General features: G+C 40.1%; 2 protein-coding genes and 1 non-coding gene across 3 annotated transcripts in view; 2 read left to right on the top strand and 1 right to left on the bottom strand.

Annotated features, from left to right (window-relative positions):
* The window catches only part of LOC140922012 (microfibril-associated glycoprotein 4-like), a 7,411-nt gene extending 2,127 nt beyond the window's left edge, over positions 1 to 5,284 (bottom strand). Inside the window, exons 1-2 of the mRNA XM_073372032.1 lie at positions 5,068 to 5,284; positions 1,071 to 1,194 (exon numbers count right to left, since the gene is read on the bottom strand). Coding sequence (XP_073228133.1) covers positions 1,071 to 1,194; positions 5,068 to 5,262 — 319 coding nt within the window. The 5' untranslated portion in view covers positions 5,263 to 5,284. The remainder of the gene's footprint in view (positions 1 to 1,070; positions 1,195 to 5,067) is intronic.
* Trnat-ggu (transfer RNA threonine (anticodon GGU)) lies at positions 2,111 to 2,183 on the top strand. Its single transcript has one exon. It is a non-coding gene; the product is annotated as a tRNA-Thr (tRNA).
* A 2,966-nt stretch (positions 5,285 to 8,250) lies between the features above and the next one.
* On the top strand, positions 8,251 to 11,825 carry LOC140922007 (inversin-like). Its single transcript, XM_073372029.1, has 2 exons — positions 8,251 to 8,763; positions 11,279 to 11,825. Exons 1-2 carry the CDS (start codon positions 8,293 to 8,295, stop codon positions 11,651 to 11,653), a joined length of 846 nt encoding a protein of 281 aa, XP_073228130.1. The 5' UTR covers positions 8,251 to 8,292; the 3' UTR covers positions 11,654 to 11,825.
* The last annotated feature ends 46 nt before the right edge of the window (positions 11,826 to 11,871 follow it).

Genomic DNA, 11,871 nt, shown 5'->3' with positions numbered 1-11,871 from the left:
GAGGCAAAAAACCATGTAACATTGACCTGAAAATCTCCATGAAAATCTTGTTCCATTACCCACCTACCTTTCCTTTCACCTAATCCTAAGATCCTAAAAGCTTTCCTAAAAAGTATTCCCACCAAAATGAAGCCTACTAAATGCCCAGCAAGAGAAAAAAAAAATGAGGCAACAAAAGCGAAGAAAGAGGGGAGGAGAGAAAGCGAAAAGTAAAAGTCAAGACTGCTGTGTCACTTTTAAGCCCAAAATCTGTCGAAATTTTGCTTTCTGCGCATGCCCGAACTTCGCAAGCTGATACTTTGCATCTGGATCAGAAGGCCGCGAAGTGTACGACCTGTAAAGCGGTTTGTGGTAAGTTTTAGCTCTTTATAGCACGACAGTGACCAGAAAACCACTCGACTAGCTTCAAAACGCGTTTTTCGGCAAAATCTCCAGGGGCGAATGGGTTAAGGAGTATTATAGGATGCCCAGGGGGCATAAGCACATTTCGTTTGTATTTTCGAGGCCTTTTCGGGACATTTTCTCTTAAAGTTTTCTTAGAATAAGATTGTAATGGGAAAAAAGATCTTTGTGCCGTGTTTGGATGTAATAATGATCGCCTTTTTCTAGTTTAGTATTAGAAGTACGGTCTTTCACTATATATTTCTCGGGAAAAAGGCGATCATTATAACATCCAAACACGGCACAAGGATCTTGTTCCCCATTATAATCTTATTCTTAGAGAGCATTAAGAAAAAATGTGCCGAAAACCCCTAAAAAAAAACAAACGAAATGTACTTATGCCCCCTGGGCATCCTATAATACTCCTAAAATCGAATAATTCAATATGGCCGCCGTATCGGTAAAAAGGTCTATTGCTCTAGATGGCAAACTATTTCAAAGTTTGAACGTAATTTGTATATTCAGCAAAGCCTCCCGGCACGGTTTAGGTACTGTGCTAAAGTGACATAAAAGGTAAAAGATGACGGCAGTAAGAAGTTGCGTTGAGGGTATTTACATTGCATCGTGGTTTTGTGATTTCTAGCCCGCGTCTGCGTTCAACGTCTACCGATTGGAACGTGTTTTTCGACACTTGCCGCATGGTATTCCTCTGTAATCAGTGTCACATTTACACGTAAAGGTCTTCATGAAGTAGTTTGGGATGCAGATACCGTTTTCGCCGCAAGGGTTCACGTTACTGGACTCGCAGACACTCTGTAGTGTATGAAAAATATGTCAAGGATACACAGTCAAGCTTATTAACGATTTTCACACAATTAAGCTTTTGTTTACACTATTTTGCCTCGAGAATTTGAAAAATAAACAAGAAGAACAACAAACGCAAACATAAACACACAAACCAACAAAACCTAAAAAAACTGCCAAGCTTTGCCATTCATACGACCCGGAAGAAATTTTCAATTTTCTTTCGCTCTTGAAGCAATACCAATTTCATTAGCTCTAACGTCATCTCAAAAATAAATCGAGTGATACGAATACATTTTCCAAATAAAAAGATGCACTTTCACGCTGAATAATAACTTTTTTTATATGAATAAATAAAAAATAAACACGTAAAAAGAAAAACCCATTTGAACTACTTTGCAGCTAGTCGTACACGTGTTGCGAAAAGCACAAGTCCTCCAGGCATGCTCGAAAGCAAGAAACCCACTAAAAAAAAGACAAACTATCACGTGGAACCTCTCACGGCCACAACGGCCACCTGGGTAGCCTGCGAACAGAAGACGTGAAAATACGTCTGCTGTTCGCAGGCTACCTTGCGACCGGAAATACGTCTGCTGATCGCAGGCTACCACCTTGGGGACAGAAGAAAGTAGCTGTTGTAGAGAGGTGGCCGTTATGTGGAGGTAGGGGTGTCATATGACAACTTTTTTTGCAGTACAACATGTTTTTTTTGTGCTACGTTTATGCTTACTGTGTCCCATAATTATGGTTAATTAAATCATATATAAAAGTGAAGAATGATCAGCGCAGTAAATTTTCCAATTTTAAGCAATTGGAAAGAAGAAGCCTGAAAAAAAAAAAAAAATCAGGGCTTCAACGGGATTCGAACCCGTGACCTCCGCGTTACCGGTGCGTTGCTCTACCAACTGAGCTATGAGCTATGTGTGGCTTCATAGCTCAGTTGGTAGAGCAACGCACCGGTAACGCGGAGGTCACGGGTTCGAATCCCGTTGAAGCCCTGATTTTTTTTTTTTTTTCAGGCTTCTTCTTTCCAATTGCTTAAAATTGGAAAATTTACTGCGATGATCATTCTTCACTTTCATCTACAACCGCAGTTCAAAAATGAATTATTTTATATATACTTCACATCATATATAATGCATAGAGACAAAATACCCAAAAATCTTGAATAGTGTTTTGAAACAAAATGTTAACGTGACAAAACGAGTAAGGTTCGCAGCATTCGCTGTAAGTATCGTAGACAATTTTTGCGTACTGCAGCAGTATATATGAAACAAAATCGAAATTCGACTGCCACGATCATCAGATCATAAAGGTGCCATATGGATAAATTCGGAACCATTCTTGACTTTTTCATCAGTCGCTGAAAAAAACTGGTCGTTGTCGAGAGGATATTTTGGTAGTTAGGGACATGCGTTAGTAGCTGTTGCGGAGAGGTTTAAATAAGAGTGAATGTGGGAACTGTCCGCCGAGACAAAACAAAGTGGCCGTTATAGAGAGGGGACCGTTGTAGACAGGTGACCGTTATAGAGAGGTGACCGTTGTGGAGAGGTGACCGTTGTAGAGAGATGACCGTTATAGAGAGGTGACCGTTGTAGATAGGTGACCGTTATAGAGAGGTGACCGTTATAGAGAGGTGACCGTTGTAGAGAGGTGACCGTTATAGAGAGGTGATCGTTGTAGAAAGGTGACCGTTGTGGAGAGGTGACCGTTATAGAGAGGTGACCGTTGTAGAGAGGTGACCGTTATAGAGAGGTGACCATTGTAGAGAGGTGACCGTTGTAGAGAGGTGACTATTGTAGAGAGGTGACCGTTGTAGAGAGGTGACCATTGTAGAGAGGTGACTATTGTAGAGAGTTGACCGTTGTGGAGAGGTGACTATTGTAGAGAGTTGACCGTTGTGGAGAGGTGACCGCTATAGAGAGGTGACCGTTGTAGAGAGGGGACCGTTGTAGACAGGTGACCATTGTAGAGAGGTGACTATTGTAGAGAGGTGCCCGTTGTGGAGAGGTGACCATTGTAGAGAGGTGACCGTTGTGGAGAGGTGACCGTTGTGGAGAGGTGACCGTTATAGAGAGGTGACCATTGTAGAGAGGGGACCGTTGTAGACAGGTGACCGTTATAGAGAGGTGGCCGTTGTAGACAGGTGACCGTTATAGAGAGGTGACCGTTGTGGAGAGGTGACCGTTGTAGAGAGATGACCGTTATAGAGAGGTGACCGTTGTAGAGAGGTGGCCGTTATAGAGAGGTGACCGTTGTAGACAGGTGACCGTTATAGAGAGGTGACCGTTATAGAAAGGTGACCGTTGTGGAGAGGTGACCGTTATAGAGAGGTGACCGTTGTAGAGAGGTGACCGTTATAGAGAGGTGACCGTTGTGGAGATGTGGCCGTTAGTGAAGGTTCGAATGTAGCTCATTTCATTTCACACAGAATCCATGAGGAGATTGAGTAATTTTAATTTTCAGTGGACAAAAACTTAAGTGCACCAGAATAGTTTAAAGCATATTGCATTCTTTTATACATTTTTCAAGGGCTAAAGATGTAATTAGTCATCTGTAAAAACACCAAAGAAAATCTCTCATGGGAGCCCGAGAAAATGCATGTCAAATTTCACAAAATTACACCTTACACATGAAAATTTCAGAATTTTACCTGTGTTTTCACAATTCTTGTGAAATTTGACATTCATTTTCTCAGACTCCCATGAGAAATTTTTTTTCTTGGTTCTTTTCATCGAGGAACGTTTTTTACCATTTGGTTTATACACAAACATCTCGCGGTACAAGTCACCCGCTAAGAACAGTGGAAATTCGATTGGACTTTTTGTTTATCTGTTCGAACTGTAGCCCACATTCCTAGTTGAAAATGAGTCTACATACTGTATTATAATTCAAATGGTATTAATGGACGTGGAATGATCCATCTGTTCATCTGTATAACCATCTTTCTTGAAGGTATGGCGGACGACACGACTGAGATGATAACGCTTAGCAAAAACGGCCAATCTAAGGAAACGTTATTAACCAAGATTCCGAAATCATAATAAGATTGTTTTCCTTATTATGCTATTCATAGACGAAAAACAAAAGCAACATTCTATTAAAACAGTTTCTACGTTTTTTTCATGGAACTTACTCTAGTTAACCACCGCATTACAATCGCATAACAAAACAAAAAGCAATTAGCTTTGGAAATTGCAACAAATATTTTTTTCACAGGATATCTTAAAAAATAATTAATATCGAAACTCTCTTACGCGACCACTGGCAGAAATAAGATTTAGTTGTCGCTTACAGGAGGTGGTCGTTTTCGAGGATCAAACCACGGGGTTCTTTTCCGAGTACAGGTCCGGACACATCTAATTTTTGAAAGAAAAATGATGTCCATACAGATTCTAGGCTACGATAAGGATAGTTCCATGATGTCGCTAAAACTTCTTCGTATACTCTGCGCGGCGTAGTACTACAGCGAACATAGAGATCGACAATGTGTCAATTGGTCGCTTACAACGGGTTTAAAAAACAAAAACAATGAAAAATTTTGAAACCCTTAAAAGGGGTTGTGGTCTCTCACGAGAGTTAACCGTTTTCGAAAGAATTTAACTATAGGGCTTTAACCGGGAAACGTTAATTCTGAATTCTGGTGTTTTGGATCGATTCACTTATGGTTATGGTCTCTTATGAGAGGAAGTCGAGGTCGCAAGTGGAGGTTCGACTGAAGTTGAAATCAAATGTTGACATACGCCATATTAAGCATACCAATAAGTTTTTGTATCTTTCTTAAGCGGATTTTATTTTGTTGAGCAAACTAGAACGGCCGAATCAGAAAAATAAAGGTAAAACTTTTTTGAAGAATCAAAGCTAAAATCAATAAAACATTACCTGTGCTCCTCTATACCTAAAATTGTCATCTTCTGTGAAATTATCAAAACCAAAAAATCTGTCGGAATCGCATAGTTCACACACGAACTTTCCTGTTTGGCTCTTTGTGATCCCAAAGTTGTAAGAGAAGCATCCTTTATCCATGACGCATTGAAAGCTACATTCATCCTCTGACATTACATCAACTTGTTTCATCACGCTGCCGGTTAATTTTCGTTTTTCTTTTGCCTAAGCAAAGTTAACAGCTTTAAAATCAGGCGTCAAAATACGGCTTGTGCTGTGCGCAGTGGTTACGGAAAAAACGATTAGAGGCAGCAAAAGCATTTTGACTGGCCAGCCTCACCGAATTTTCGCCCAAGAACCCGTTACTAAATGTTTCACTCCATAGGCCCTTAGACCAAACTATCTATGACCCAAATGTACACCTGCCGATTTGCGCATAACAGATTTTTAAGCCAAACAAAAAGATATAAATTGTAAAATTGCATGTTCGTTGTAAATGTTGTTGTTCAATTTTGTCATTGGTTTTAATTTTATTATCTTTTGTTTCAAATTCATTATCTTGCATTACCATACCCAAAAACAAAAGAGAAGAAAATTTAAACCAAGGATAAAACTGAACCACAACATAAATACATGACATATTACAGTTTGATTTATGAAAAGTTAGGGAACTGAAACAAAGCGGTTTCGAAGTCGAAATCTGTCGAGTCAGGCTTTAAGAACACGCACACGCCGATCCGTATTCTGATTTGGCTATTCGAAGCGAGACACTTGAAAAATGTTTATCTTGTTATCGATATTCCAATCAGAGCCTGTTTTGAAAACAGAGGATTCTGAAGGTAGATTAGAGTTTATCTTTTTAACATACCGCAAATACCTCTAAATTTACGAGTGACGTTTGAACTTTCCCAGATTTCAGATTTGTTATATTGTGAAATTCAATAAGGGATTTCATCTGGGAAAAATCTGTCCTTCGATTTCTTTCCCGCCGGAAATCCGGAAAAAAGGTTCATGTACATAGCAAGCAAGCAAGTATAAACAATGCAAGCAACAGCAACGATATTGATCGCAAAAGAAACATGATACATGCACACTACACGGCACTACACCTACATTTTATAGCAAGAGCTATTCGAGGCAGGCAGTGTGGGTGTGCAGTACATACATAATCTTACATTTATCTGAGTTACACTTATACTATGAATAAATGACATTTTTTAAAAGAAATAAAAGAGATTAGAGAGGTTAAGCATCACGTTTACGTCAAACGGCAAACGCGAATTTGTACCTCGTGACTAAGTTTCCCCTTTACTTGCCGTTAGTCGTTTACTGTTCATTATTTCTACACATACAATAATTAGTGTCACGCAAGAAGAAGCCATTATGACGAGTAGGCAAGCGCGTGAGAAATTACAGTGTTTGTATGCGAATGTAATGTCAAATAATTTCCGCAAAACGCATGTTCTGAAAAAAAAAATGGGAATTATAAACCAAAGCTACTCAGCAAAGGATTCTACTAACAAATTTTTGGGGCCGTACCTGTACTTTAAAAATTTCTTCAGGCGCTTGCTTTAGATTTTCTAACTATTTGCCAGACTGCAATTTGTCAGGGAAATTTTAGTCGGCAGGAAGAAAAATTTTTACAGACAAAGGTATAGAAACTTTAAAAAGTGGTTGTAATGCATGTAGCTGCATGAAACGCCCAACGTTTACAATTCATGCTTTTTAAGAACAGCCGTTTTACGGAAATTCTTTGACATTAAATTCTCATACAAACTCTGTAAATTCTCACGCGGTTGCCTACCCGTCAAGATGGCTTCTAAAACCATGACGAGGTATTGTAGTAGAGAGAGTTTGGAAAGGAGCGGGGAGCCTCCTTCCGGCTCTTAGTTTTTTTTACCCACCCTCGCGCCTCTCCAGCGCCTCGACCACTTAGCCAAAAGGAAATGACTGCTACTCAGGCCGGACCTTATACTACTTTGCCCCACGCCAATGAATGAGATGAACAGCTGAGCCCCCGATTCAACCATTTAATGCAAGTCAGCGGTAAATTAACCTCAACATGCATTTCAATTTCGAATCACATGCATATATACACTGTTTACAGGTAGCCAATACGACACCCGAGGTTAAGATCATGAGGTCATCCCCATACAAAGATCTTTCCTTTCAGAAAACCCACCCAACCAAGGAAATGTTGGCCACACTACCGGGATCTACGTCCCCTACTCTTTTCGAACAGTGGTGTCAGGGTTCTTTTACGTCCGCACAGGACAAGACAAGTTAAAGTTCTGTGAGACAGGACCTACGGTTCTTCCTCCTTATCCGAGAAAAACTAGAAATTCCTGTTGTTTGCAGGTGTCATTACAAAGGCAGCACTTTCTTCTCAGTTATTTAAAGACCCTGAGTGTCGGCCCGGCCGAGGTTTGAAACCGCGACCTCCTGCTCAGCTGACCGGCTCCCTCCCAACTGAGCTAAGCAGGCAGCGGTTAAAAAGAGAGATTGTATTATTTGAACTCCAAGCTAGTAAGTGTGACATTTCACATCATATCCCCTCATGGATACTGCGGCGGACGAAGATGGATGCACATAAGGGCAATTGTCACAGCCAATTTTTTTTCTTTTATGCATAAACAACCAATAGGCCATTTTACAGTTATAGATGGAAACGAGGCTAGAGTTGACCTTGTTTTGATTTAACTTTTCCTGCTTTATTATTTAAATCATTACTTTTTTGAGACAAATGAATACATGAATAAATAAGAAATAAATAAGCAAAAAGAAAAACCCATTTGAACCCATGTATATTTCTAGCTTGATTTCCATATGAAAACATGGGAGGTTTGTATCAAAACAAGATCAACCTTAGCCTCACATTCACTCGAAGGCTAGGGTACTAAGCCCGCAACTGTAAACTGTTTTTTTTTTCGCGTGATGTTCCACTACGCGCACGAGTTCCGCTATACAAATAAAAATGTAGGTCGTTCAGTGAAGTATCAACGTTCAAGCATAGCGCGAGCTGTAGAGATGGCGCTGTCCATATTGCGTAACATACAATTCGAAGTTTCAAACGCGAGCACTACAAAACTTCAACGTTCACAAGCATTCTTTGTGAAGGAACATTTAAGATGTAGAAAACGGAGGTTTTACAGTTACTTTTAACCTTAGAAAATGATAAAGAATCGCGTTAACGAACTCTCTTTCGGGTATCTGCCGAGGAAAATGCGAGGTTTACCAGAATTCCACCACGCAGCGCTTTTAGGCAAAACAGACGAACTCCGTGATTTAATTTTACAAGATAACGCAGTGGCTTCTAGTGTTGATATGTACGGAAGAACAGCGCTTCACGTTGCAGCTTCCCATGGAGTGTATAACAGTCTCAAAGAACTCTGCAAACATTGTTCTAAGGAGACATTAGATCGCGCCGATTGCTATCGATTCACAGCTTTGCACTACGCCGTTCAGGGAGCCAATACATACTGCGCTAAGCTTCTTTTGGAGTCAGGTTGTGATGTAAATCCTACCCAGTACACCTTGTACACTCCTCTTCATCTAGCCGCCTTATATGGATATCCCGAGCTTGTTGCTCTTCTTTGCAAGCACGGTGCTAATGTTCATGCGCGGAATGCTTCATTGGAAACACCGCTACAAATGGCGTCACGATCTGGCATCCGAATACGGGAAAGACTTAAGGTAAATACTGAGAGGGAGGGCCACTGTTAATTAGCTATCATGGTATTAAGGTATGAGGGTGCTCGAGTAGAAAGGATTTTCCCTTCTCAAGTGTATTAAGGATTGGGATTTTCAATATGAAGGACCCATAGCTAAGATTTGAAGATCAGACATCACGCTTGTAGCTCGTAATAACAAGCTTGTTTCAGTCATAAAACTTTTATAAGAATTAACATTTGGTGTGTTTGATCGATCAAACAAAAGTGTTATATACCTTCACGTGATCTCGCGCTTTCCAATGACGTCACAAAACGTGTGCTTCAAATTGGGTACCTTTGCACATTAAAAGTTTGAAACTTTTCTATGTCACTGAATGGCCCTGTTACGACAGCGACTATACCGTACATCAGTGGCACCTCTGAAACTATTGCACGTATATTACAACCTTACAATATAAGTGTTGCACACAAACCGATAACCACTTTACGGCGACTGCTTACTAATGTCAAGGACAAAGACAAACCGGAGGACAGACAGGGAGCAGTATACAAGATCAAATGCTGCAACTGCCAGGCTTCTTACATTGGTGAAACCGGCAGAAACCTAAGCACGCGACTGACCGAACACAAACGAGCTACGAAGAATGGTCAACAATCACATTGCTGAGCACCATTTAAAGACGAAACATCAAATTGACTGGGACTCTGCGACATGTATAACGTATTCTACAGACTACTATCAACGACTTACTTTAGAAAGCTGGTTTACTAACTTAGAACAAACGCCACTGAATCGTGGCCAACAGTTACCAGCGCCGTACAAACGACTTGTTGACGAGATCAAGCAAAACTAACTACGAGAGAATGACAATTTGACTAACAATAGACGACTGTTTAACTGTGACAATAGACGGATCGAAACGCACCAATTACTGATTACGAGTCTTCATAGCCAATAACATCACGGCTTAACTGACAGACGACCAATAACATCACGACGTAATTGACCAATCAGATCAATAACCAGAGTATAATACCATCAACTGACGTGATACAACTCACTTTGACTCTGAAGATGACTACCGCACAGAATGTCGAAACGTCAGTCACTGTCAACAACAACAACAGTCCTATTCAGGACTACGTTCACCCGGACGATCAAAATCATCCTACTTTTGAAATGACTCCTGGGTTCAAACCTTTCACGGTCTTAAGACTGTTAAGATTATTGTTAACATGATTTTGCCCTTTACGGCAGTCTTCATTCTATGCCTTATCAGTTATTAGCACATATGTTAAGTCACGTGTCCTGTCTTACTTAATTGACGATTGATTTAAAGGCGGTATTCTTAAGCCATAGAAAAACGGTGAAATAAGGCGAATACAGTTTTAACCCTTTACAATTAAGACGAATGTGAGTCACGTGACTTAGACTGACAATGAAAAAGCTCATTAAATGGAATCAAGCGTGAATAGAAAACTGCTCGCCAAGTTTCACAAAGATCCGTAAACTGTTTCTACTTGATATCAAAAACCCAAGAAATTCCCAGGGAACCTTCAATTTAGCTGGACAGTAAAAGAAAAAAAAAGGAATACACATACACTCAAGATGATATGCTGAGTTTCTAAATCTGGTAAGCTTGTAGAAGAAGGACCCCTTCAGGAGATCCACAATGCAGGTTGCGATAACTTCATTAACTTTATTGGGGTTCGTGTACCAAATGTTTCTTGCACACATATTTGATGAGTCGCAGCACGCAGAGAGATTTGTTCCCCGCTTGCTATCTTTGATCAGCGAAGTCTTAGTAGATTTCTTTTTCCCTTTCCACATTCTCGATCTTTTTGTTTTTTGTGAAGTTTCAAAAGCGGACTTTTCCCTTGGTGATTATTTTAGCAGCCATAGATTTCAGCACCTGCTCGCTTCTTTGACAACATTTTGTTAGAGCACCAGTAAGTAGAACAGCATTTAGTTTCAATAGTTTCATGTATGATGTGAAGTATATGAAATAATTCATTTTTGAACTGCGGTTGTAGATGAAAGTGAAGAATGATCATCGCAGTAAATTTTCCAATTACTTAAATTGGAAAATTTACTGCGATGATCATTCTTCACTTTCAGTTTCATGTATGTAACGGGATTGAAATATAGTTTCAAAGTAGTTCTAATTTCCTCGTATTCGTGCCATTGCCATCCGTGTCATAATAAATAATTAAATAATGATTTGGAGGTAGCACATGCACAAAGTGTTTCTTCGTCTACCTGATTCCTGGTCGAATTGGAATTTGGAAATGTTGGTTTTTGAGGAGAGGGGAAGACCGGAGTACCCGGAGAAAAACTTCTCGGAGCAAAGGGAGGACCAACAACAAACAATGTTCGCTTACACTGAGCCAGGGGGCATCGTTAGAAGAGGTGCCCCTTTGGGAGTTGTAGCTGACATAAATTTCATTGTTAATGGTGGTTGTGGGGGGAATCACTGAATTTTACTTTGTACCTAGCTAAATCATGGTGATTTTCTTTAAAAAAACTTGTTTTCAAGGTACACTACATCACTTTAGCATTGTTACTCAAGTTTGGTTCCAACGCTAAAGTGCAGGACAACGAAGGCACAACACCGCTTCACTACGTAGCCATGCACTGCGACAAAAAAGAGTGCGCTGCTCTTTTATGCGCAGCAGGAGCCAGCGTCAGAAGCCGTAACCATGGCAATGTAACCGCTGTGCAAGTTGCACGCAGTTTGGAAATAAGGGGATATCTTAAGCAACTCTTAACGGCTCCTCCAAGACTCGAACACTTTTGTCTGTTGGCGATACGCAAGGGACTGGGAACAAACCTCAAAAATGCAGACGATCTGCCTCTGCCCAGGCCCCTAAAGGACAAAATACTTTTCAAAACTCTCCCGCAAGTTATTTAACGATTATGTTCGAATATTTATTACGCAAGACCTTTGTTAACTTCATAATTTGTCATATTGATATGAAGGAAATGAACTGCAGATTATTCATATGCAAATTTTCTGTCGTCTTCAACTGATGGGGTTGAGAATTCAGAATTCAGAATTCTGTGGCAGACTGTTTCCTTTTTCACCTCACTTGTCAAATCTAATTTTTGGTATTAATAAAACTCAATACA

Source organism: Porites lutea, chromosome 12, assembly GCF_958299795.1.
Source record: "Porites lutea chromosome 12, jaPorLute2.1, whole genome shotgun sequence".
Lineage (NCBI taxonomy): Eukaryota > Metazoa > Cnidaria > Anthozoa > Scleractinia > Poritidae > Porites > Porites lutea.
This window is presented reverse-complemented; position numbering and strand designations above follow the sequence as displayed.

Coding starts and splice junctions, on each gene's coding strand:
- LOC140922007 (XM_073372029.1), top strand. CDS start 8,293: ATGCGAGGTTTACCAGAATTCCACCACGCAGCGCTTTTAGGCAAAACA. Junction 8,764..11,278: donor GAATACGGGAAAGACTTAAG/GTAAATACTGAG, acceptor CTTGTTTTCAAG/GTACACTACATCACTTTAGC.